General features: G+C 50.1%; 1 protein-coding gene across 1 annotated transcript in view; it reads left to right on the top strand.

Annotated features, from left to right (window-relative positions):
- The window catches only part of EXOSC7 (exosome component 7), a 28,623-nt gene extending 2,197 nt beyond the window's left edge, over positions 1–26,426 (top strand). The window contains exons 2-8 of the mRNA XM_068982618.1: positions 8,585–8,686; positions 8,982–9,076; positions 15,447–15,609; positions 18,612–18,682; positions 22,995–23,118; positions 24,129–24,284; positions 26,234–26,426. Of these exons, the coding sequence (XP_068838719.1) occupies positions 8,585–8,686; positions 8,982–9,076; positions 15,447–15,609; positions 18,612–18,682; positions 22,995–23,118; positions 24,129–24,284; positions 26,234–26,338 (816 nt within the window). The 3' untranslated portion in view covers positions 26,339–26,426. The remainder of the gene's footprint in view (positions 1–8,584; positions 8,687–8,981; positions 9,077–15,446; positions 15,610–18,611; positions 18,683–22,994; positions 23,119–24,128; positions 24,285–26,233) is intronic.
- The last annotated feature ends 620 nt before the right edge of the window (positions 26,427–27,046 follow it).

Below are 27,046 nucleotides of genomic sequence, written 5' to 3'. Positions count from 1 at the left end.
CAGTCTTTGTTGCAGCATGTGAGATCTTTATTTGAGACCTGTGGGATTTTAGTTCCCTGACCAGGATCCAGCCCAGGCCCCCTGCATTGGGAGCAGAGTCTTAACCACTGGACCACAAGGGAAGTCCCAAGCTGGTTCTTATATTCAGGAATTGGGGGCAGGTTTCAGAATTTCCAGAATTAGCATTTAATCTTCTTTTCAGGTTTGCTTAACTGGCTAACTGTGTGCTTTCTTCCTCCCTGGAAAGACATTGCTCACCTCTGTCTTAGCCCAGTAATTCTGAGACCTTGAAGTGCCTTTTACTCACAAAATACAGCTTCCTGGGCTTTACCTGGATCTTCTGGATCAGAATCCTTGGGGCTGGGGCTGGGGCTGGAGCCTGGGAATGGGTATTTTCATAAATGTTGGGAGATTTTGATGCAGTCACTAGACATTGGACCTTGGACCAGCCACTGGCTTGGTCCAGCCTGCCTGGAGTCTGCTGTAGAAATCTTTGCCCCTCTGCCTGAGGAGGTTGTAGAAAGGGGGACCCCTTTCAGGGCCAGCGAGTAGGCTGTTGTCTAACACTTGGAAATGAATTGTCCAAGGAGACACACGTGCTGACAAAGCAAGAGACTTTACTGGGAAGGGGCACCCAAGTGGAGAGCAGCAGGGTAAGGGAACCCGGGAGAACTGCTCTGCTGTGCAGCTCGCAGCCTCGGGTTTCACGGTGATGAAGTTAGTTTCTGGGCTGCCTCTGGCCAGTCGTCCTGACGCAGCATCCTTCCTGGTGGCGCACACATCACTCAGCCAAGGTGGATTCCAGCAAGGAGGATTCTGGGACGTTAGTAGTATGTACGGACTGGCATCCCCTCTCTCCTTCTGACTTTTCCCAAAAGGAAAAGATAGCAGTAGCTTATTAGTTCCGCATTCCTTACCAGGATGTCCTGTTGTAAGATAACATATCTCCTGCAAATGGTTATTATAGGAACCTTAATGGTCTGGCCAGGGCAGGTGGTTTCTGCCAGTGTTTCCCCTAACAAGGTCAGTGGCCTCCAGCTTCTGTTTGGATGAGGACTTGGAGTGGACTGAGCAGGGCTCCTCCCAGCTCCACCATTCACAGTAAGAGTGTAGTAAGCTAGCTCCCCCTGTGTAAAATGAGAACACTTCTGTCTGGGGGACAGAACAGGACTGTGAGGAGTGATGAGGAAAGGGAACATGGACCACCTGGCGTGCGCTCAGCCCGGAAGAGACGCTGGCTCCCAGTTGAGATTTTCCCATCAGAAGTGTGGCTTCGTCCGGAACCATCCGTACTGTATCTGCAGCCTTCACAGTGACCCCATGAGGGGTTCAGCCTGTGGCTGTTGAGATTTAAGCTCTTTTTATTTGGGGAGATTGAGTCGGGTCGCAAAGAGTTGGACACAACTGAGTAACTGAACTGAACTGAGAGGTTGTTAAATTGTTGGGTGTAGCTGTCCGTAGGCAGCTCCTGGACACTGCCTCTCCGGGGCCCCAGCATGCATCACGTGTCTGTGTGACTCTGCCTGCCTTTCTGTCTCTGGAGACACCCCTACTTCTCTCTGCTGAAGTGTCTCCCTTCTCCGCAACCACTTGCTGTCAGGCTGCCCTCCACCTGGGTACACGCCATCTGCCCATCTTTACTTCTGTGAGGCCTCTCCAGCCTCCCTCCACATCATGACCTATCAGCTCCTCTTTAACTCTCTTTCCCTGCCAAGTATTTCCCAGATCAGAGATCAGATTCTAAGGAGAGAATCAGTTTCAGGCCCCAGAGAGCTGGCCACTCTCTGGCCTGCGTGCTTTTGGGTCAGGCGCTTTGCAGCTTTGCAAGGCAAACAGCATCCCATCCTAAAGGAATGCGGGCCCACCCAGCAGGCTTGGAGAGTGGAACGAGGACAACATCTGGTTTGCCTGCTGGGTCTTGGGCCTGGGCCTGCAGAGGCCAGCTCCTTCTAAAGTGGGGTGGCTTCCTAGTAGGGAGGCCAGCTGGTCTCCGTTCTCCTCCAGTGAGCTCTGCGCTCTGTGGTTCAGTTGCTCAGTCACAGCCGACTCTTTGTGACCCCATGGACAGGCATGCCAGGCTTTGTCCTTCACCATCTCCCGGAGTCTGCCCAAGTTCATGTTCATCGACTCATTGATGCCATCCAACCATCTCATCATCTGTCGGCCCCTTCTCCTCCTGCCCTCAATCTTTCCCAGCATCGGGCTTTTCCAATGAGTCGGCTCTTCACATCAGGTGGCCAGAGTACTGAAGCTTTAGCATCAGTCTTTCAAATGAATATTCAGGGCTGATTTCCTTCAGGGTTAACTGGTTTGATCTCCTTGCACTCCAAGGGACCCTCCAAGAGTCTCCTCCAGCACAATTGGAAAGGATCAGTTCTTCGGTGCTCAGCCTTCTTTATGGTTCAGCTCTCACATCCGTACATGACTACTGGAAAAACCTTAGCTTTGACTAGACGGACCTTTGCTGGCAAAGTGGTATCTCTGCAAGGTAGTGAGAGGTTAACATCACCTCAGAGGACCACTTCACGTGTTGGATTACAAGAGCCGACTGCCAGCTGCTATTAGGGAGTAGGACTGGGTTACCTGGTGTGAGGGATAGCAACTCTGGGCTGGGTCATCTGTCCTGTGTCAAACAGGAGTTAAACCTGGCGCCTTGGCGTCCTCATTGGTAACGTCTCTCTGGGTTGTTTCTAAGGAGTCAGTGGGTTAATACATGTAGCCAGAAGCAGAAGGAAATCCTGAGCAGGGACTCCTATGAGCTGCCCTGTGCGGGAGAGTCTCCTCTAACTTTGCAGGTTCAGGGTTATTCTCTCTTCTGCACAAGGAGACAGACTCAGAGATGTTCAGGAATTAACCTGCTCAAGGTCCCAAAGCTGGTGTGCACAGTGGAGTTTTAAATACAGGTTGAAGGTGATTCAGTGTCACACCCAACCAGCAGGGTTGTTGCAATCACAAAGTGAACAACTTGAGTCACCAGGACCCATCCTAGCATTCAGAAGGCTGCCGGGGTCCAGCCCCAGTGGATCCAGGGAATTCAAAGGGTGGATGGCGTTGGCGTGAGAAAAACTTATTTATTGATTGATATAAGATTAGATTAAGAAACAATAGTGTAGTAGGAAAATTAAGTGGAGGAAGAGGGCTGAATAGCTTGGATTACACAGAAGACCAATACAATTCCAGACAAGGAATTTGCACCATCTACATTGGGCCACCGGCGCTCACTTGAATATCTAAGGGTGCCTTGCCTTAGGCTCCCTTTTGCATGGGTCTTAACAGCCAGGGCAAGTAAGTAGACTTGGCGAGCCTCCGCGCCCCAGATGGGAATTCAGCCTGAAATTAGAGTGAAGAGGAGAGAAAAGAGAGAGAGACACGGGGGAAACCAGTCCAGCAACTAGCTCCGTCCTCTATTGTTCAGAAGGCCTTTTATACTTTTGATAAAACATGGAGATCAATGGGTAACACAAAGTTATGCAGCGTTAGCAGTCCAGACTCCTATCAAAACCAGGCTTTTCTCTCTGCATACCTAATTGTATATGCAAGTCTTAGGTAATTTACATCATTTTCCAGCCAAAAGGGCCAATTAACATTTGACAGCCTTTTTTCTGATAAGGGTTTGTCAACCAGAAGACTTATTTGTGTTGATCTTTGCAAGGTCTGGTGCCACTCTCAGAAAGCACTAAATAAAGTTACATTCTTACACAGCAAGGATACAGCAACTTATAACAAGTAGAGGGAGTACAGTGATTTACAGCAAAAGAGAAGCAATTAACTCAAAAGTCTAGTGTTGCTAACATCAAAACTATGTATCTTTTTCTACATCCTGCTTACATTGAGTAACATCCTCCCAGGTGCCTAAAAGATAAAGAATATGGAGGTCTGGCAGCAATCCTTGAGTCAACAGTGAAAACAACGTCACCAATATAATTTTTAACTCTTTAGAAAAGGCTCTGTATCTTTAAGATGCTTTCAAGCTTTGTGCCTCTCGCGGTTGGGGGGCTGTAAGCAGTCCGGGGAACCTGTTAGACAAGCTAGAGAGCTATCAGAGGGGTTTTAACTGAAACATCCCTTTCAAATGCAGAAGACTAAAGCCCTGAGTTGACTTTTTCCAGAGAATATCAGAAGAGTGGAAAAGCAGGCAGATTCTTATTTTTTGGGGGGGTGGATGCTCAGGAAATTCCAGGAGGAAAACCTGGGGTCTGATTAGCCTTGCCATCAGAGCTCTTGCCGCATGACCTTGTCACGGGTGGAGTTCCTCATGGTGGCTCCCGGCAGAAGGCCTTTACCTGGAAAAGTGCTCAGTCCCCTGTCCCCTGAGGACAAGGCTCCTCCACTCCCTCGTGTGGTCAGTCACCTGTAGACACCTCTATTGATTTTTTTTTCCCCTATTGATTTTTTAGATGGAGCTTTCACTTCAGGGCAGCCAGTGTTTAAGTGTTCACACATGGATTGGTTCCTTCATTTGAGTACTGCAGGTGGATAAAAAATTGTGGTAGGGTGTCAAGCTCTGAGCCAGGCCAAATCGCCAGGTTTGGGTGATTCCTAGAGTCTTCTATGAGAAAAAGTGGATTTTGAAAAAGTCCTGTGTGCAGTGATTCGGGGATTTTGTTTGTTTTTCTCCTTTTGTGTGCTTTTTTTGATGGAAAACAACAAAAATATGCATCCCTGGAAAGGGAAATTTGTAGCTTGCTTGTTTATCTCTTACGTGTCACCCAAGCCTTCCCAGCTGAGGGAAGAGGGCTCAGAGAGTGGTTTAAGGGATGGAAAGAGAAGCCCTGGTGGCCCAGTTTTCTGACATCCCTTCTCACTTCTAAGGGTTCTGATTAGATCTTTCCAGAGCGGGTGGTAATCTAAAGCATAGCTGGAAGCCCTGGAGCCTTGTGGCCCCGCTGCTCTCATAGTCATTAGCATCCTCACTAGGGCCAAGCGGCCACCAGCCAGCTCGTCCTCGCAGGAGGCCTGTGCTGCCTGACCTGCACAATGAGGAGACCCTTTAGAACACAGGAGACTGCGGAAGCGGGGTTAAGAGCTCTGGCTTGGAATTCAAGTGCTATTGACTGGCTCTGACCTTGGGCCATTTAGCATCTCTCAACCTGATCCTCGTTTGTAGACTGGAATGAAAAATCTTACGTTATGGGTCATGGTGAGGCTTCGACATATGGACGTGTGTGAACTTCCTAACACGTTATCTGGTAGATAGTAGTTTTTTCCTTGTTGTTTAGTCTCTCAGTTGTGTCTGATTCTTTTCTACCCCATGAACTGTAGCCTGCCAGGCCCTTCTGTCCATGGATTTTCCAGGCAAGAATACCGGAATGGGTTGCCATTTCTTACTCCAGGGAATCTTCCCAATCCAGGGATCGAACTCACGTCTCCTGCATATCTCCTGCATTGCCGGCAGATTCTTTACCACTGAGCCACCGGAGAAGCCTGGTAGACAGTAAATACACATTACGCAGTCGCTGCTATGTTAGTTCTTGCAAACAGTGGTGGTTCTTTTCATGTATACATCCATGGAATTAGAGAAACACCTTTGAGGTCGAGCAGCGAGTCAGGCAGGACCAGGCCTGGAGTCCTCGACTCAGGCTCCTGGTGATGCTCACAAGTGTGCATCACACTTGTAAGCCACCGAAGACTCAAGGTAAATGCTTCTGAGCCAGATTTTTACTTTCCATCAGGATATACTTTGGGGATGGGCTTCCCAGGTGGCCCTAGTGGTAAAGAACCTGCCTGCAGTGCAGGACACGTAAGAAATGAGATGCTGCTTCAGTCTCTGGGTCGGGACGACGATCCCCTGGGGGAGGGCATGGTAACCCACTCCAGTATTCTTGCCTGGAGAATTCTTGCCTTGTGAGCTATGGTCCATAGGGTCTCAAAGAGTCGGACACGACTGAAGAGACTTAGCACGCACGCATGCATACCTTAGGGATGGAGCAAGCAGAGATGGACCTAGGAAGTCTTCATGTGGATGGGGGTGGATGGGGTAGGTGGGGTTGTAAAGAGACACAGTTACATAGCTTTGGATCCTCCAGTGAAGAGAGATCTCTCTACAGAGTTCAGGAGACTCATTCTCCTAGACATGTAATTCTGTTGCTTTTAAAGAACCCCTCTCCCCAGAGTCCAGGTAGAGGTTGCCTCCAAGGAGAGGACGGCTAGGAGCGGCAGGGCTGCAAAGGGACTTCAGCCTGATTTAGGATTGTTTATTTTCTCTCCTTTAATAGGAGTTGAAAGAGCAAAAGAGCTGAAACAAAAACGACAGATGGTAGTAGTTGGTACTGTGTGGTGAGAGCAGGCAGTGTTTTCCTTTAATTTCTCAAAATAAAAAAAGTCAGATATGCAGTTAGTCAAGCAGTTTAAAGATAAGTTTCCGATAGTTACATACTTTAGAACAGTGGTTTGCTTTTTTGTTTTGGATTTTTTTTTTGCTTGTTTTTGGTTTCTTTTGTGCTTGTTTTTTAACATTTTGAGGAGCATTACCCTCTTTGGGAATCTAATGAGGTGATGATTCTTTTTCTGAAAGAAGGAGCTTTCAGGAAAAAAGTTTACAAGGAATAAGAACAGTCTGTATGAGCTGATGTGTAGTGGTTTCCTGCACAGGCATTAGTGTTTAAAAAGAAGCAAAGTGTAAAAGAGTATCTGTAGTATGCTATCTTTTGTATAAGAAAGAAAAGGATATTAAAAATACTCACGTAAAGGTTCATTTGTGCAAAGAAGATACAGGAACGATGGACCAGGAGCTAAAGAGATGGAGTGGGTGGGAGGAAGTAGGAAGAGGGGAGCATGAACTAGGGATGAGGGGGGAGGGACATTTGTCTGAGCACCTCTCCTGGCAGCGGTGACTCCTAGAGCCCTAGTGAGAGGCCACCTGGCCCAAAGGTCAGTAGGAGTTAAAAGTAGCCAGGATGTGGTGGACTCAAAATGGAACATCAGCAGTTATAGTGGAACCTGAAAGGGGTGCAAGTGAGTAACAGGCGCAGGAAGGACAGCTGGAAAAGGTGTTTTGAGTAGGTTATGTAAGGTAGAAGGCAGGAGGAGCAAGGGGCAGCGGAGGATGAGCTGGTTGGATGGCATCACCGACTCAGTGGACATGAGTTTGAGCAAGCTCTGGGAGATGGTGAAGAACAGGGAAGCCTGGCGTGCTGCAGTCCATGGGGTCGCAAAGCGTCGGACACAACTGAGCGACTGAACAACAACATGTAAGGCTAAAGACAAAAAGAAATCTGCACAAATATTGTATTAGTAAATTTGTTTCTCATAGGGGTATGGCAGTAACAATTCTGAAACTATGTATTCCTAGACTTAACAAATACACTGTAGATAATGAGAGCCAGGTTTCTCCCTGAGAGAAGTTACAGATAAGGCACGGAGGAAGGTTGGAACCAACTCTCAGTATGAACACATGGCTCTTTAATCCACATGTGGACTGATAATCCACATAAATAAAGGTATGTGTATATGCGTGGGTTAGTACACACATGTTTTTTTCTGGCTGTGTTCTACTGAGATCTAGAAGCAATGATACCCTAGTAGCAGTGAATCTACTTAGCACCCAGATCTTGGTTTTTAAGTACCATTCTCCCATAAAGGGAACCACGGCTCCTTAGGAAATGGGCTGATCCCGGGGTTGGGGCAGGGAAACTCCTAGAGGCTGGAACTCCTCATGTTATCAGAAGTAAAGAAAGTGCTCTAAAGAGATCTGAGGGTTAACCAACCCTTGGGAACTCCCAGTGATGAAATCTGGAACTCGTTGAGCAACAAGATAAATGCTAGAAGCCACAACGTAAAATGGTCATCTATGAGTTATACAGATAGGAGTAAATACTTGAGGAAGTAAATAACTGGGGATAAAGCCAGGGAGTACGTAGCCCACCCTGAAGCCCGTCCTCTGCAGCAGGGGTCGGCAGACTTTTCCGGTGAAAGGCTAGGTGGTAGTGATGAGGGGGCTGCAGGTCATGTGGTCTCTGTCCCCGCCCCTCAGTTCTGCCGTGTGTGCGAGCAGCCGCAGAATCCCTGCGTGAACAGGCATGGCTGGGTTCCCGTGGGACAGCTTACAGACCGAGCAGCCTGGGGGCCTAACTGCTGACTCTGTCCTAGAGAATGCCTGTGTTAGAAGACATCAGCTGATTGTTCCCAGCCGTTTACAGAGTAGGTCTGGTTGCGTTTAGGGGGTAGGAGGGCTACAAGCTGAGACAGGTGAACTTGTAACTGACAATCCGTGTTTCTTGTGGCTTCAGAATTGCAGATTTGGAAAGAAACAGCTCTTATTTATTATGTCTCTTGTTGGGATTTCGTGTGTACCTGTTCTGGATGGTGGTATATAGTTTGGACTTTGCACTTCAGACCTAGATGGGAAGCCGAGCTTTACTCTCCCTAGCCATGGGACCTTGAACACAAGTCGTTTAACTTCTCTGAGTCTCCATTTTCTCATATGTACAGTAATGTTATCAGCTCTCAGGACAGGATTTCTGGACGAATCCCTAAAAGGAGCTGTTGTACCACGTATTTCTCTAGAGGGGGAAGAAGGGAGTCAGTTGAGGAGCCTCTTGGAAGTTTAGGCCCACAGCCTTAGGATGTTGGTTGTTGCACCCAGGAAGACCTCCGTGTGGACGGCCGCGGCTGTGACGACTACCGATGTGTTGAAGTGGAGACCGACGTGGTGTCCAACACCAGTGGGTCTGCCAGGGTCAAGCTGGTGAGTGCTGGGCCCACGGTTTGTATTGATGTTGAGGAATGGGTCGGCTCTCAGGAGCCAGCCCCTCTGGGCTTTCAGGGTCCATTTTGTTCTAGGGGAAACATAAGACCCACAGCCAACTCTGGGAGGGGGTCTATGTAGATCTGAAGGACGCCTCTCCTTCTTAAAGGGCCCCTTTTCAAGTCCCACCACTGATCCTAAGGAGTCCCCGGAGGCGTGTGTCTGGGAGACGAGGGCGTGGTTGGGTGGCAGGCTGTCGGCCCTGAGTGAGGCCCGTTCTTGCTTGTGTCCACAGGGTCACACCGACATCTTGGTGGGCGTGAAGGCAGAAATGGGGACGCCGAAGCTGGAGAAACCAAACGAAGGTTACTTGGAGTTCTTTGTTGACTGGTTAGTACTCTGCACATGGTTTTAAAGAAAAGCGATTTAAAAGATAGAAGATTCAGAGAATGAACCTCTGGTTTCCTGTTGAGCCCACTTTTATTTTGTATTTAATCATCCTTTATCCGGCCAGCAGGTATGTGCCGAGTTCTCTGCTGTGCCAGGCCCCGGGAAATGCAAGAGGTGGCCTGGGCTTAGGGCCTGCCTTTGTCCTGATAAGCCAAGCCGGGCCTCATTTTCCCCGTCTGAAAAAGGAAGGTGCCTGCCAGGCCATCCAGCACACGGTAGTTACAAGAGTCATAGGAAATGATGGGTGTCACTGAGCTTTGAAAAATAATCATTTATACCTGACAAGACTCAACTGTGCTATAAGGCCCCATCGGTCTTCCGGCTCTAGCTTTGCAGAAAACTTTTCATGACTCGCTCGGCAGAGCGGGGACGAGGACCAGCCAAGCATCTCGCAGGCTGGGGGGATGGCAGCCAGGCAAGCTGCGTGGGCGCAGGGAAGAGCAAAGACTCTGCACCCTCAGCAGCCAGCCAGCCGGCCTCATCACTGCCTTCTTCTCCGCCAGCTGTGTGACCTCCGGCTGGTTACCCAGCCCGCCTGTGCCTAAATCTCGCGATCTAAAGAATGGAGATGATGATACTGGGGTGATGATGAGGAAGTTAGGTAATGAAAATAGAGCGAGCACCCAGTCCTTACACATTCCATGGGCTTTCCAAAGTGTTCTTTCTCTCCACCTCCCCTTCGAAGGCATGGGGCTTTTCACCCGGCTGTCGGCCCAGTCTCATCTTCTGCCTGTAACTCCCTCTTCCAGCCAGCAGGGGCGACAGCGAGCCTTCTTGAAATGGATGAGGCTCTCGGTTCATGCTGGGTGCAGATATGTAATATTGATACTTCACTGGTGGAGGGGCAAGACCGCCCCCACAGTCAGAGAGTTCCTGAACAGACTCGGAGGACTCAGCGTGGAGCATGTCGTTGTACTCAGAGCTATGATTGTTACAGAAACACAGCAACCCGTGTGTAATAATTTTGCCTAAGGAAACCGATTAGAGACTCAACACCCAAGACTTTGACTGGTGACGCAGGCACCGTCTGCTTTACACACAGTGAAGCTGCAGACTCCCAGAAGGAAAGCAGGCGTCTGGCATACACCGTACGGTATCTGCACGGGCTCGGCCCAGTTTACCGCTGACTGGGTCCTCTCTTAAGAGCCGAGTGCTCAGATGCGAGCCAAGGGCCAGCCTCGCAAGCAGGGGCCCTTCTAAAGGTAGCAGCCGCCTGTGATGTCAGCCCTTTCCTGCAAAGATGCTGACCCACACTTGCACGGCGAGTTGCAGACTTGCAGGCTTCACTTCCGAACACAGACGTTGGTCCTCACAAAACTCCAGTAAGAGATGACACAGGGGTTCCGAGAGGGTAGGTGACTTTCCTGGGTTCACACAGCTAGTCCTGCCAGCTCAGGTCCAGCTGTGAGCCTTTGCTCTTCCTATTTCATACAGCCTGCAGAAGCCAGCCTTAGCGGGATGCCCTGTGCGGTTTCCAGGATGTGTCTGTTCATCTTTCGGGCTAGTTTTCCTCCCAGTGCGTTGCTGCCCCTAGTCCTGGTCCCCTGGAGCAGTCTCCCCTCGGTTCTGCCCAGCCGCTCTCGGCATTCTGGGTCATCCAGTGGAACCAGCCCATCTTTTAAGTAGCTGTACATGGTGGCGACCTTGTTCAGGCCTCCAGCTTATCCTTTCCTTTGCTCATGGAGGAAGAAAAAAATGCCTCTCTTGCCTTGATCTGCCTGTTCAGTGCGGTAAATAGTCACTGAAGAGCCGATACCACGTTTTAGGGGCTGTCATCTGCTCTCCTTTCTTCCTCTTCGTTATCTCCTGCCTCATTCCTCTCAGGCAGATCAAAGGCAGGCAGTGTGGCCAGGCCAGGGAGAGTGCTGCACTCATGCTTGCTGCAGGGGCCACGGTTCCCTGTGGCTCTGCGTCTGAACATGGCTCGAGGTTGGCCCACTGCCCGTGGCCCTTTCTAGTCCCGGCTGGAGAGGGTGGCTCAAAGGCGGGCGGAGCCTTTGAGCAACCTCTTCCCCAGATCTGGCTTGTAGAAGTAAGCCCGTCTCTCCTGACTGAGAGTGGCTGCTCTCTTTCTCCTCCTCTGTAAGTCTCAAGAGAACCTCAGCAGGCCTAGAAGCCCCACTTTTCGGGGAAGTTCTCCTGAATCTGTTTCTCAAGGTGGCACCCTTCTTCACGGAATCACCATGAGATTCATAAAAGCCCATTTTCCTGCAAACAAGAGGTCACCAGGCACCTCTGGCTGCCACCTTTATCAGAAGCTTATTTGCGTCTTCAAAGAGCAACTCTTAGTTGTGTAAACAAACCCCCTACACTTTGATGCAGTGAATAAGAATGGCTTCCGGGCACCTGTGGCTGTGCCCAGGCCTCAGGGTGCTGCCCCAAACCCCACCTGGCCCCAAGAGTGGGGCTTCTGCCAGAGAGCTCAGGGCACACACCCATCCACAGGCTGAAAGAGAGGTGTTACCCAGTGGGAGAAAAGCAATTGGGTGGTGGTGGGACCCCTTCCTGCCTGCCTGAGCCCAGCTTGACTTAACTACTTGCCAGCAACCTTCATATTTTTAATTATTTCAATTCCCAGTGGTAGAGAGGTCACGGAAAACTAACTGCTTTTCTTCTAATTGCTTCTACTTCTTTTCATCTGCTTGGAATCAAATATGGAGCCTGGGGTAGACACCTTCCCCACCCCAGTGATTTTCCCTGGGTCTCAGAGGTGATGCCCTGAGGGAAGGGTACCTGAGACACGGGCCTGATCCCTGTACCCTTGGAGGAGGAAAACAATGGGGTTCCTAAGCTCTGCTCCAGAGATAGCTGGCAGCACCTCTAGCTGGGAGCGGACTCGGACCTTCTAACTCCTGCCTCTGTGTCTGGCTCGTTAGTTGTAGTCTGAGAGTAGGCTGTGTTATAAGAAGGCTGAAACTTTGGGAAAGATGGTTCCATCTGAAGGCCAGAAGGTGAGACTTCGTGAGCTCGGTGTGTCACTCTGGTTACCCCCAGGGGCCGTCCGTCAGGTCCCTTCCCAGCTCTTTGGCCACCGGTTGATGGGTTTAGGGACTGTGTTTGGTCTCGAGAAGCTTCGGGTTTTAGCTGGGGCAGTTGGGGAGAACACACTTGATTCATGGACATTTCAGCATGTCCCTCGCTTTTCACTCGTCCGGAATCTTAACTGCTTTTAAGTGTGATCACTTGTTTCCTTCACTCACGCTGAACCTGGATTGGTTGCAAGCCCTGAATTGGTGGGTGGAGCCACTCGATTTCTCTTCCTTACCTACTTCGTGCTGCCTGAAGCGGGCACCGTTCTTGGCCGAAGGGTCGAGGGTGGGGGCAAAGCAGAGAGGTAACCTGCAGAAGTCATTGGAGGCTTGCTGGGCTCTGGAAGTCTGCAGAGCTGATGAGGTAACTCTCCCAGGAACTTCAAACGAGGGCTTAAGATGAAACACTCAGAAAGTGCCACTGTTCCCATACCCTTGGGGTGCTTCAGCAGGCTTGGAAATGAGCAGTGTGCCCCCAGAGGAGTCAGGGGAGCTGGGACCTGCCTAGGGGCTAGGGGCCTAGAGGGTGAGGCCCGGAGTCACCCCTGGCCCACCTGGCTGTAAGACGTCACGGCTCTGCGGGCGAGATCGATTGCAAGGGGAACAACAATGGGCCTAGTGTCTCAAGTCCTGCTCCAGGTAGACATGGCCTTGATCTCAGCCTAATCCAGTCAGAGCAGAGATATGCCAAGCAGGAGGAGCAGGGTGGAGGTGATGAGTCAGGAGGCTGGAGAACTGGGAGTGGCAGCCTTCCCAGGATTTTTCTGTTTATCCAGCTCCATAAGCGATTTCCCAGCAGCCCTGGAAGAGGGGCTGGATCATACTTTATAAAGGATCCAAATCAGTTTCAGTAACTGTAATTATAGAAAGCACTTGTTTTATGCCATAAAACCCCGTGTATGTTCCTCGACTGAAGAATATACAGTGATGCCTGTGAACAGGGGGCTAAGGTTACCAGCCTGCATTCTTTCTCTCTCTCTCAACTTGGTGCTAAACAGAGAAGCTTTTTTATTGAGGAGTCCCTCGGTCTGCATTCATTGACTCCAACATTTGCGGTCTGGTCGTAAGTCCTAAGAGCAGAGCACCCGTTCATTACCTTGAGACATAAGACACAAGACGGGCCCAAGAGCGCTCACCTGACTGATGCTAGGCTACAAGCCAAGCACGCTGAATGACACATTCGGGGAGGGCCCGGGAGCTTTCCATGGTCTCATGGGCTTCTAAATCCTCCTTTCTCTGGCTGCCAGCTATGCAGAAAGGGTTAACCTGTTTTTGTGTGTTTGTTTTTTTTTAAGGGTTGGGGGGAGAAATCATTTAAAATGGGAAAATTTTCCACTTTAAACCGGAGCAGTGTCAAAAAAACAGTGGGGTGTGGTTTTGTCGGTAGATTAATTTAGCCAACTGGCTTGGGAAGTTCTTAAACCGTCCCTTTGGGCTGTAGAAGAGTTAATGAATCCATCCCGTCATTAGTCACACCCAGGAGGACTCAGCCTACTGTAATGAGGGAAGGGTAAACATCTTAGGCATAAGGACCTCTGCAGGATTTGTCCACCCAGAGCTCTGTACAGATGCGCTTTTAAACACTTAAAAGATAGGACTTAATATTGATGGCTTAGGGTTTACATTAGAAACAGGTTGTCTTTTGCTGGCTCTGCAAAATAATGAACTTGGTCCCTAGTGATTTGATTAATTTACCATCAATGAGCTTCTTTTCATGGCTCGGTGCCCAAGTCTGGCCGAGGCTGGGAAGGAAAGGAACGGTGAGGTTGCTATGGCAGTGGTGAAGTTTCTCTTAGGGATTTTTAAATGGGGGCATTCTCCTGGCTTGTAGTGGTCGGGGAAGACTGTATGATGAGAGGAGCAGTGTTATTACACAGCGCTACACTCTTGTTTCAGGATTCATCTTATATCTGTATTAGAATGGACCAGACAGAAGGGACAGTGAAACCTGTGAGGAGGTGAGGTCTGGTTCAGCATACAGATGGGGTGGGCACAGCCTTTGGCCTCCACAGAGGTTTTGCTCGGGCTGGAATCCCCCTACTCAGCTATGGTCAGACCAGCTTGTCTCATCTTCAGGTTCGAGACTCCCTCCAACCCTCAACACCGACTGACATCCCCTGCGAGCCTCCCCGACCGTTTCTGCGTGCCTGTTTCCATGTGACTCCCTGCTGCGTCCCTGGAACTGCTGACTTGGGTCTGCACCTGTCCCACTGTCTCCAGGTCGCTAGTGCCTAGTCCAGGGCCTGGAACCTTCCGGGAGGACGAGCGGATGGACAGATGGACAGGGACCAGAGAGCTTCCACGTGTGGTTTTGTAGAGACCTACTGAAACAACCGATTTCTTGTCTTTCTGGGCCTTAAATTCATTACAATAAAATAATTACTGGGGTGTCTACGTACTCCACACATGTACCAAGGGCTTATTTTTGTTAAGGCAAAACCCTCAAAAAATGTCCTATTAAAACACTGAGTAGTGCTTGGGGCGGGGCGGCGGCCGGGGGGTCGCACATGCTGATGCTTGCTCCTTCTTTGTTGAGGTCGTTTGGCATAAAATTCAGGAAGCTAAGAAGGCAAAAGCACTTCTCTTGAAAAATAACAAAGTAAAAGCGGTAACCAAAGTGAAGAGATATTTAAGTCAGCAAACAGTTCTTAGTTTCCTGCCTTTCAGTACCATGATAATCTAAAGTTTATGACAGAACTCTGACATACCACTATATATGTCTCTTTTTAAAAACAGTTTTAATTGGAGGATAATTGCTTTACGTTACTGTGTTAGTTTCCGCATACATCAACGTGAATCAGATATGTGTATATATGTGCATGTCCTCAATAACCCCGGGAAAGTTACTGTGCCTGCACTGTGGCTTTGTCTTGAGAGTATCATCATCTAGGCTTGGTGTGTACACTGTCACCCCTCTGTAGACCAGACTCAGTCTCTCGGCCTCCTCCTTCCTTGGCCTGCCAGAGAAGAGTCTAGTAAACGTTCAAGATATGAGAGTTCATTATTGCTGGCGGTGGTTCATTTCACCAGTGTTCTTGCTTCTCTCTGGATAAAGATGGCTTCTGTGAGAAGTCAGTGGGCACTCCCACCACACACAGCAGCACAGCCAGGCACGGTCCTGGCCTGGCTCATGGCCTGTGTCTGGACGCTGGAAGAGGGGCAGGTGCAGCCTTCCCACATGGGCTTTCCTCCCAGCACCCCCCAGGGAACCCGGAACAAAGCCTGCCCCTCTGCTCTGCATGCGACAAGACTCACCCCTTTCCTGTCGCCCTTCTGTGTAGTTCCGCCAGTGCTGCCCCTGAGTTTGAAGGTCGCGGAGGCGATGACCTTGGCACGGAGATTGCTAACACCTTGTACCGGATATTCAACAAGAGCAGCATCGACCTCAAGTCCCTGTGCATGAGCCCCCGCGAGCACTGCTGGGTTCTCTACGTGGACGTGCTGGTAGGTCTCACGCCACTGCGCCGGCCACGCCCCACGTCTCTGGGAAACCCGTGGGCCTGCTTTCCTCCCTGTGCTTTTCCTGTCTTCAGGTGGATGCTCTCAGTTTCCAGGGTGAGACTACCTGGGGAAACACTGGTCTCCCATAATGGTTTTTAACTTACATGCAACAGGCGTGCAGGAGGGCACGGATGATGCCACCTGCCAGTAAATCTGCCAACAGCTGCACCATGGTAGCGCCCAAAGTGATCCACAGAGGTTGTCTGGGAAGAAGGAAGTGAGATGTTCTGCAGACGGTGCCAGCAGAGCTGATCGGCAGAGTTGCGACGAGGAAGATGAGCATTCACCTGCATTTCTGTGTAGCCGTTACAGATGCTCTGCCAGTGGGCACTAGCCTTCCCCACTTATAAGTGAGGCACTGAGACACAGAGAACTCAAGGGACTCTGCCAGGGGATCTCAGCTCGTGAGCAGTGATCTTGGGCTCCAAAGCCAGGGCTGTTTAACGCCAGAGCCAACTCGTGACCTCATCTCATCCTCCCTTGAAAACACTGTAGCCCACCTACCCTGACCCCCTTGTTTTCCCATGAGGACCCCAGGCCCTGCCTCTTTCCTTCTCCAAAGTCTGTGCCTGCAGGCGTCTTTCTGGTCTAGCCCTCCCATTTCCTTCCTGGTGCTTCCCTCCCAGTCACTTGTCTGCCCGGTTTTGGGCACGTGGCAGTAATTCCTCTGACAGCTGTGCTTTGCCAGTTTCTTGCTCATGTACAGGCTCTTACTAGGTCTCTTCCCCTTTAATCTTGTGAACCTTGAGGTGAGTGACTACATCTTCCACTTCATATTGAGGGCAGAGGGCAAAGCCAGGGACCAAACAAGTCCTTTCATGAGTATGAAGATAAGGCTGATCTTGTGGACTGATAGTGAGCTTCATTACTGGGAACAGCCTGGCTGTCTAATTGTCGGCCCTGTGTGAAACAGGGCAGGGCTTTCTGGAAACTTTTAAATTAGTTTGCTCATAGATGGGGCAGAGCTAGCCAAAAGAGCAGTGCTTAACTGTCCAGCAGGTTTGGGTCTGTTCTGAATGCTGATGCTTTGGAGTAAAAATAATGAAATCACAAGTTCATTTCCTGTCTTTCATCTCCAGTCTGTATTTGGAGTTTGATTCCTACTAAGCAGGAGTTTGATTCCTACTAAGCAGGTAGTTTTACAGGTGCTGGTTTTGAGGAGGGCGGGAACTGGTAGCCTGTAGTCATTGCCAAGAGTCATGCTTCACAGCTGCCCAGGGAGGTGCCACCCCACACACTTGTGGTTCGTTAGGAGGCTGGCCCAGCGAGGGGGCCTCATGCACTTTTGATTTGGACAGGCTTGTCCTCTCAGTGCAGCCTCTTGCAAAACTGGTGAACATCAAAGAGACACTGCCTCACCTTAGAACCGTAGGCTTCTCCCATGAGCAGGGATACACGGTGAACAGGAGCAGCTCAGGCCGCACTGGGTCCTGGTCACCCGCAGGCCTTCTGCATCAGAATTTCTTCTCCAAAGGGGTTGTCAGCAGTGAAGACGGAGAAGCTGTGGACACACTGGACAGTCTGTGAGCAGAACAAAGGGAAGATGAAAGAGCAAATTAGGGTGTATTTTTAAAACACTTAGCTGATGCCTCCTTTGTGCCAGACACTTTGGAGGACTTTACAAAGACTCATATGTTGAACACCTCTGGAAGGTAGAGTGGCTTTCACCCTTCGTGAAGCCTGGAGGAGTGGGTCCAGACTGGGGGAGCCAGCAGTCACCCAGCAAAGACAGGAATCGAAGCAGCCTGTCCAGCACCGGCGTCTAGCCGTGCAGCAGTCTGTGTCCAGCGCCGGCGTCTAGCCATGCAGCAGTCTGTACGTGAACCAGGGTACAGGGGAGCTAGTCCGGCTGCTCGACCAACATGCTGCAGTTATCAAGCCAGCTGGTAATACAGGCTGGGAGATCATATTCTGATAAGCAGTAATTATATGAGGTGGAGGAGAGATGCTTGGAGTCTACTGGAGGCTTGCCCAGAAAGCTTAAAGGTGGGAATTAGAGTCCGTACTGGGCGTGGACGCAGTGCGTGAGACATGCCAGGTGTGACTGTTGATTCTCAGAGTTTGGAAGGCCTGGGCTTTGAGCCTGCCTGTCTTCCATAAATAATTGCCAAGCTCCTCCTTCCCAGCAGCCCTTCTGCTGGGCTCTGAAGAGAAAAGAATAAACAGAGCCGACAACGTCCAGCCTCAGGAATCAGTAGTTCAGATGAAGAGGAGACAGACTCTAAAGAAACACACACGGAAATACACTGCTTTTCTTTCTCCACGTGACTTCCTCTCCTCTCTTCCCATTGGCTTTATTCCATAACCTCAGGCCAAGGCTTCTTGAGAGTAAGGAAGAAGGGTGTGTTGCCCTCCACTTAATGATGGGCTCCAACCCTCCCTGGACAGGAGCACTCGAGTACAGTTAACACTTTTGCTCACGGGTGAAAACGTGCGAAAGACCTTAGTTGTTGCTACGCTTAACAGAGACCATGGAGTGAGAGGTGTTTGAGCATCAGATTTACATCGGTCATTACGAGCAGTAGTGACTGCGGTCGTCAGCGTGATCCTGGAGGCGGCGGCAGCATCAGTGGCCGCAGTTCTGTACCTGTCTGGAGGCTGGGTATATGCAAGCAGAGATGACCGGAATGCTTGCCGAGTGCTTCTGAGAGTTAGCTGGGGCAAAACGCCAGTGAGCAGTTTTTCCCTTAGCGTAGGCCCGACTGCCTGTCCACACAGTCTGGGGCCTCTGAGCAGTGGTCCCACAGCTGGGGCAGCAGGCAGCACTTGCAGTTAGGGTGAAGAGCCTGTGCGCGGCGGCGAGCCAGCCGAGCAGCCCGGCTTCCTGGTCTGTATAAACACTTGGTCCATATTTTTTAGGAACCAGCGTGCTTTCATTGGGGTAATACTTAAGGTGAGAAATGATGCTCACTGCTTCTCCCCGCCTCACTCCCTGTCTCCCTTAGCTGCTGGAATGTGGTGGGAATTTGTTCGATGCCATCTCCATAGCTGTGAAGGCTGCGCTCTTCAACACAAGGTAAGCCCTGCTGCAGACAGCGCCAGGGCCTGTGGAGACCCTGAGGGGCACTTGCGGTGGAGTGCGGAGGGCGTTACGACTGAAGCTTGTCGGAGAGGATAACAAGGGGCTTCCCCGTCGACAGTGGTGGTATTTAATTTTAAGCTTCAGAAAACAGATTTCATAAGTTAAAACTAGATATATTTCTGTATTTATATTTTGGATTATTATTTTCATAAGTAAACATGCACCATGTAGAAAAATGTTTGAAAACCACAGAACAGCAGAATGAGTCGAAACCAGTGGCCCAGCCAACGGTCCAGATACTCTCACTAAATAAAGCTCCACAGGGGCCAGGGCTTTGCTCGCTTTGTACTCTGCTCTCTGGGCCTCCCTGGTGGCTCAGGGGTCAAGAACCCACCCGCCAACTCGGGGGACGTGGGTTCGATCCCTGGGTTGGAAAGACCTCCTGGAGAAGGAAATGGCAATGCACTCCAGTGTTCTTGCCCGAGAAATCCCATGGATAGAGGAGCCTGATGGGCTACAATCCACGGGGTCCCAAAGAGTCAGACACGGCTTAGCCACTGAACAACAACGACGATAAACATAAATACCCCCAAATGGACACTACGGTTATTTTCAAGTGCTCACATTATGGGTGATTTTAAAAGTGATTTCAGAGTTTTCCTGTGGTGGAATTTAGACCACTCGCACAGTTTAAAATACAACAAACAAAAACAAAGTTGAATAAATGTAGGTCAGACGTTGCAGGATCGAAGCTCTGTTGAGACGAAAGCTGTAGAGTCCCCTTCCCCTTGCTGGGCCTTTAGACTCCTGGCTGACACTAGCCAAGGGCAGGCCTGGCCCTTGTGGCCACCGTGAGGCCTCGCGTCCCAGATGCTATCCGCAGCACCCTGGCCTTGGGCTCTGTTGGAGAAGAAAGGAAGTTGCCATCTGTTGTACCTCAAGCCTCAGAAATCACTCCCTGTCTTGCCAGCTGGTTGCCATGGGCACCAAGGCAGAAAGGGAGAGGAGAACCAGATGAGGCTGTTGGGCTGTAGGGGAAGTGTTGGGCAAACTGTACATCAGAATGGTAAACCCAGCTGCTCAGGCTGGGGAGGACAGCTGTCATGGGCATAGCTTTCAAGTCCCATTCCCAGAGCACAGCAGCTATGCCGGCAGCAGGGGGTGCGGACCCTGCAAGGCACTCAGTGCCCCTGGTGTGTGGAGAGGACTCTATAGTCAGGGACTGCTAGAAGGGTGGCGGCCATTCTCTCGAGAACATCCTCTAGCCCTTCTGATGAACCACATTATGGCCGGAGGATTGGGAAGGGGTGGGGGGCTGTGTGTGTGAGAGAGAGAGATGGGAAGGGGTATGTGTGAGTGTGTATGCGTGCTTTGTGTGTGATGGGAAGGGGTGTGTGTGTGTGTGAGAGATGGGAAGGGGTATGTGTGAGTGTGTATGCGTGCTTTGTGTGTGATGGGAAGGGGTGTGTGTGTGTGTGTGTGTGTGTGTAAGAGATGGGAAGGGGTATGTGTGTGTGTATGCGTGCTTAGTGCATATGTGATGGGAAGGGGTGTATGTGTGTGTGTGAGATGGGAAGGGGAATGTGTGAGTGTGTATGTGTGCTTTGTGTGTGATGGGAAGGGGTGTGTGTGTGTGTAAGAGATGGGAAGGGGTATGTGTGAGTGTGTATTCGTGCTTAGTGTGTATGTGATGGGAAGGGGTGTGTGTGTGTGAGAGATGGGAAGGGGTGTGTGTGTGAGATGGGAAGGGGTATGTGTGAGTGTGTATGTGTGTGTGTGTGTGAGAGAGATGGGAAGGGGTATGTGTGAGTGTGTATGCATGCTTTGTGCGTGTGTGATAGGAAGGGATGTGTGTGTGTGTGTGTGTGTGTGTGTGTGTATGCGTGCCTATTTTTTACCGTATCAGAATTCAGACTGTTCACCTGATATTACTTAGTACTTCCACCCTGGGGGCCCCTGGCACGGAGACTTCACGCGGGGCAGACCATAGCAGGACTCTTCGGGGCAGGACCCTAGCAGCACGTTCTCGGGCTGAAACCCGTCTCCTCTGGACCTTGGCGTGTGTAGGGACAGGCAGCAGGACTGAATCAGAGGGGGCTCTTGTCAGAGTCACAGGGAAAAGCACTGGCGCTGCTTCCATAACCGGAGCTGGATGGACCACCTCTTCCTTCCTGGCCCCACCCCACACCGGCATGAGCCGGCTTTATGGCGCCACTGTGTTTCTAGCACCCAACTCAAGAAACAAGAACAGCGCCCGCCCCCGGAAGCCCTCCCACCCTGTACCCCCACGCAGTCACTGCACCCCCCGAGGATAACCACAGCCCTAAAGCAATAGGTCGCTTTGTGCGTGGTCCACACGGAATCCCGCGGTGTTTTCTCGCTGATGTCTGCCTCGGTCACTGAGCATTATGTTTTGAGACTTCTGTGTTGTGGCTTGTGGTCATGGTCCTCTGTTTTGCTGTGTGCTGGTCCACTGCCGGCGAATATGCCACACTGATGTATCCATTCTTCTGCTGACGAGCATCTGAGTAGTTGCCAGTTTTGAGCTCCTGCAAATAGTGGTAGCAGATACTGTGAAACAGTTTTCCAGATTGCTTTTACCAAATGATACTGCTAGCTTTGTGTAGAGTCTGAGCTGCTCTGCGTCTTTGCCAGCCCCCCCCTTTTTTTTTTTGGTCTTTTTAATATTAGCCATTCTGGTAGGTGTGTCTTGGTATCACATTGTAGCTTTATTTTGCACTTTCCTGATGAATATTTTAAGTTGAGCACCTTTCTGAATGTCTTATCGGCTATGTGAATAGGCTCTTTTTTGAGGTTCCTCTTGAAGTCTTTCGCCCATTTCTGTTGAGTCGTCTGTCTTTTCTGTTCGGTAGGAATTCTTTGTGTAATGTGTCAGTTTATACACTCACACTCACACAGAGAAATAATCTGTTTTCTCCATTCTGGATGATCTTTTAGTTTCCAGATAATGCCTTTTGACAAACAGAAGCTTATCGTCTGTGTCACATCGTGCACACGCACAGGTGCACCTTGTCTCACTGCACGCCGCTGGATTGTGCTTAGCAGGTGCGGCCTTCTCTGCAAAGTGAAGGTCTGTGGCCGTGCTGCAGCCAGCAGGTCCGTCAGCGCCATTTTCCCAACGGCATCTTCTCACCTCACGTCTCTTGCAGTATTCAGACTTCTTCCTTATGTACATATTTGTCACAGTGACCTGTGATCAGTAATTTTTGACGTTACTATTGCAAGAAGGTTCACATGATGTTTAACATTTTTTAATGTGCTTTTCACAGCGAGCTCAAGTCCAGTGTTCTGTGACAACCGAGAGGGGTGGGATGGGGTGGGAGGAGGGAGGGAGGTTCAAGAGGGCGGGGACATACGCATACCTATGGCTAATTCATGTTGGTACACGGCAGAAACCAACACAATATTGTAAAGCAGTTATCCTCCAGTTAAAAATATCCTCCAGTTTGTTTTAAGAGTCTTTTAAAATTAAGGTATGTGCACTTTTTTCTTTTTTCATTTTCTAGGTATAATGCTTGCGCCAAGCTTATAGAGTGCACTATAGTATAAACATGGCTGCATATGCACTGGGGAGTGGCCGAGTTTTCATGGGACTTGCTTTATTGTGATGTCTGCAACCAGACCTGCCGTGTCTCCAAGATGTGTGCGTGTGTGTTCAGTTATAATTGAAGGCTAGTTTTGTTTCCTTTACAACGAGTACTCTGTGTCCTATTTAATAATCTTTGTCTACTCGAAGGTCGTGAAGATGTTCTTAGTTAAAAGCTTTATTGTTTCACCTTTTACATCTGTGGTCCGTTTAGTATGGATTTTTGTGTTTGGTGAGAAAGTAGGGATCAGGGCTCATTTTTGGATCTCTGTTGACCAAGTATTGTTTTAAATTTCATTTTTAAATTTTTTGTTGTTGGCTGAGGTATAATTCATGTAGCTTCAGGTGTATAACATAGTGGGTTAGTATTTTTATATATTATACTCCATTTACAGTTACTCTAAAATATTGACTATATTTCTGTGCTGTACAGTGTATCCGTGAAGCTTACTTATCTCATTCACAGTATTTAGTTTGTGCCTCTCGATCTCCCCCCCCCGCCTCTAGCCCCTCTCCACTTGCCTCTGCCCAGCATCACTTTTTAAAAGACCTCCTTTCCTCACTGCACCCTTTTGGCAGGGCTGAGGGCAAACTCAGGCACAGCATGACTTCATCTTCTGAGGCACAGGGATTCCAACTCAAGAAAAAGAAGTTACCATGCTTCCTTTCAGTAACTGGGAATTTTAATTCTGCTTCTAGGATACCAAGAGTTCGTGTCCTGGAAGACGAAGAAGGGTCGAAGGACATTGAACTGTCCGATGACCCCTACGACTGCATCCAGCTAAGCGTGGAGAATGTCCCCTGCATTGTCACTCTGTGCAAAGTATGAGCTTATATCTCATGGTTTTTTCTTCCCTGTCAGTCTCCTCCAACCGTGGCCCGTTAAGGTTACCTAGTAGGTTGAGAAGTTATGGTTTACAACCCATACAGAAGTACCTTTAACCTAAATCCACTAATTTTGTTATATTAGAGACCACTACCATAAACAGCTTTCTCTTTTTAGCTGGAAGATGTGGCTCTGGTCTCAGGAGCACATGAATGGGTTCATAGTAACAGTAGCCAGAGTTTGCAGAGCTCCTTCTGTCTACCAGGCATTTCACCAAAATATCTTGAATGCATATTTCCTTTACTTCTTTCAACTCTGGTGTCTGGGCTGCTTGAATAGTAAAAAGGTGGTTGAAAGGCGGACACTGTCCCCTCTGTGGGCCCTAATGAGCACATCTGTGAAATGAGGGCTGGAGCAGGGCCTGGGTGTCTAATACATCAAGCGTGGAGCGCCGAGGCCTGTGGAGCGGAGCGGCTAGCTGACGCTCAGGCGTGACTGGCACCGCCCAGGACTGTGCAAAGAGGCCTGTTCTGACTGAGACTGTCATGATTCCACTCGGGATTCACTGGATACAGATCAGACTGACAAGCCAGGTTTAATTCCACCAGGATCGCTACATGAGCCTGGGCTTTGTGAAGTGTTGGGACGACCAGAGCCACCTGCCCTTGACTCATTCTTGAGCGCGTCCATCAGCATGGGCCCTCAGCATTCATCTCTGTCATCAGTGAAACATCCAGGGGACCTCTGCTGGAGACCCCTGGATAGCCCCTGACTTGGAAGGTCTCTGAATTTTAATTCTGACCACCATCCCCCGCACCATGTATTTCCATTTCATGCTTCTGTTACAGTTTACACAGCCTTTCAACAGCACAGCAAACAGTGCTTCAGATATTCTTTTTATGAACAGAATCTAACATTAGGCCTGAATGGGTGTATGGGCATTGCCTCTGCGAGGCCCTCGGGGTGTGCGTTGCCCACGCGTGCGCACTGCTGCCCTCATCTTGCAGATTGGCTATCGGCACGTGGTGGACGCTACTCTTCAGGAGGAGGCCTGCTCCTTGGCCAGTTTGCTGGTGTCCGTGACCAGCAAGGGAGTCGTGACGTGCGTGAGGAAGGTGGGAAAGGGCAGCCTGGACCCAGAGAGCATCTTCGAGATGCTGGAGGTGCGTTTGGTTCTGAAGTGGGTGCTGGTACCTGGCTGGGGGCGCTTGCTGCCTCCTGCCCCCTTGGTCACATGGGACGTTCTCCCCATTTTCCCCTCTTCACCCCAGTTTTGGGGATTGGAGGGCAGCTGGTATAAGGCAGATGTCGCTGAGCTTGGGACCAGGAGGTAGTGACTGGCCCATAAGAGTTCCTTATCCTCTCCTTCTCTGACCCCAGTGCCACGTTTCTGAATAAGAATGTTGGACTGATAATGTTAAGAGTCACTTGTAACTGCCAAATCCCAGGCTTCAGTGATTGGATGAGAGAACTGAAATCCTGGCTGACTGCTTCCTGCCTGTTAAGGAGAGTGGGCAGAGGTGGAGCTGGGGGTACAGGATGGTGGTCTCCCCATTCCGTGTGGGCCTGGAAGCGTGTAAATGGAGATGAAGAAGGATGGGGGAAAGCCCCCCAGGGCCTCTGGGTGGGTTGCTCCCCTTGGTGCCCCCAGGCCTGGCAGCAGCACTCGGGCGCTTTCCAGCTGCTCCTGAACTGACTGGTTGGCACTCCCATCCCCTCCACTCCTGATAAAGCTTAGACACTCAGCTGGTTGTGTGTCTGCCGCCCCGGCCACTGTAACCTCTCCTGCAAATCCAGGTCCAGATCTCGCAAGCCCTGGTGGCCTGTTTGTCTCATTTCCTGTTCTCTCCCTGTCTTCATTCCTATGAATAATCAGTTTCCCTAGTCAGTGTCCCCTACTTGGACATTTTTTCCTTTTCTTAATGTTGCGATAAAAATCTTTCCAAAGTCACTTTGGACCTTAATCCTGATTTCGCATCTCATAGACTCAATCCCTTCCTGGTCTTTAGACTAAGCTCTTCTCTTCATATGAGTTTTCGTGATATGGGGGTCTCATCCCTTGTTATAGTCCGGGGTCAGGGGAAAAGCCACACGGCCCTGGGGAGAGTCCGCCGATGACTGGGAGGACTCGGGTGGCGCCAGGGCCTGGGTGTCTTTCTCCCTGACATTGTCGGGAATGAAACCGGTGGCACAAGTGAACTAAAGCTGCTATGAGAACGTGGAAGGCTTGGAGAGGAAACTTGTAGTCGGTTCATAATGTTCTTGAACTGATTCATGTGACCCAAAAACAGTTGCATGAAGAAAGATTTTTATAGAGCTGGGATTTTTTTGTCAAAGCCCCCTTCTGTCTGCTGTGTAGGGGGCTAATTAGGAAATCTGTGGCGTTGTCTGACCTCGTGACATGCCTTGATTCCAGCAACGTATGCTTTTAGCATCTCTGCGTGGCAGTAACATCAAAGACTCTATTCAGGTATTGACTTTGGTCCTATCTGAGCAGGTCGCCTTTGGTGGCAGGCAGATTAGACACTGCTTGTTAAAAAGCGTTCCCAGCACCATCTGTTCCTTCATCAGACAGATTCTGGATTCCCCGTGGTCTCCCCACGCCTTCTCTCTGCAACGCAGTGGCTGTAGCCAAGTTCTGACTGGGCTGACTGTTCTGCTGCTTCTAGTGGCAGCAGCTAAGGACCGAGGCAGCTTTTGTTCCTTTCTGCTTGCTGCTTGGGGGCTGCCTTCTTCTTTTTCCCCTTTCTCAGAATAGAGGCTTTCCCAGAAGGTTAACTACTGTGGTGTTGGGGTTTGGAGGGTTGGTTTTTTTTTTGGCAGCACCTGGTCTTAGTTGCAGCATGCAGGATCTCTAGTGGTGGCATGTGGGATCTATAGTTCCCTGTCCAGGGATCGAACTCGAACCCCCTGCATTGGGAGTGCAGAGTCTCAGCCTCTGGACCACCAGGAACTCCCTGGGGTTTTTATGTTGAATGAAAGTCCTGTAAGGCCGATGGAATGTGTGCGGCTTTGGAATGGCTGGTTGGCAGGGATGCTTCTCTCAGTCAGAGTACGTGTGCCTCACGGGCGGGCGTGTGCCCTCTTCTGTCTGCCCTTCTCCGTCCTGCAGACTGGCAAGCGCGTGGGCAAGGTGCTGCATGCCTCCCTGCAGAGTATTCTACACAAGGAGGAGAGCCTGGGGCCCAAGAGACAGAAAGTCGGATTCCTGGGCTGATATGCACAGCAGCCTCCAACTGCCAAATGTTCGTCTTCTCCTTTTCCCTGGAAGCTGAAGTTTGTATACATTGTTTTCTTAACTGCTGTGAATTTAAGGCAACATTTGTACATGTGAAATTAAAGTCTATTTTCTGGTCTCGTGTGTGGTATGGCTTGACTTCTTCAGCTGTACGCCAGGATGCCATTTGTGGCTCCGCCACAACTGACCCTTATCTAGGAAATGACGACTAAGTCCAGAGACCTGCTCCAGTGGAGGACTCTGGTCCCAGGCCTCTCCAGAGAGACTTGTCTCCTGCTGCAGGAAATCAGAACAACAAACACACACACTAAAATAAGACCTAGCAGAAAAACAGTTCAAAGGAAATGCTTATGATATCAGTATCAGTTCAGTCGCTCAGTCGTATCTGACTCTTTGCGACCACACGAACCGCAGCACACCAGGCCTCCCTGTCCATCACCAACTCCCAGAGTTCAACCAAACCCATGTCCATTGAGTCAGTGATGCCATCCCACCATCTCATCCTCTGTCGTCCCCTTCTCCTGCCCTCAATCTTTCCCAGCATCAGGGTCTTTTCAGATGAGTCAACTCTTCGCATGAGGTGGCCAAAGTATTGGAGTTTCAGCTTCAACATCAGTCCTTCCAATGAACACCCAGGACTGATCTCCTTTAGGATGGACTGGTTGGATCTCCTTGAAGTCCAAGGGA

This window comes from Capricornis sumatraensis, chromosome 10, assembly GCF_032405125.1.
Source record: "Capricornis sumatraensis isolate serow.1 chromosome 10, serow.2, whole genome shotgun sequence".
NCBI classification, from domain to species: domain Eukaryota; kingdom Metazoa; phylum Chordata; class Mammalia; order Artiodactyla; family Bovidae; genus Capricornis; species Capricornis sumatraensis.
The sequence above is the reverse complement of the archived record's forward strand: the minus strand, read 5'-3'. Positions and strand labels throughout refer to the sequence as shown.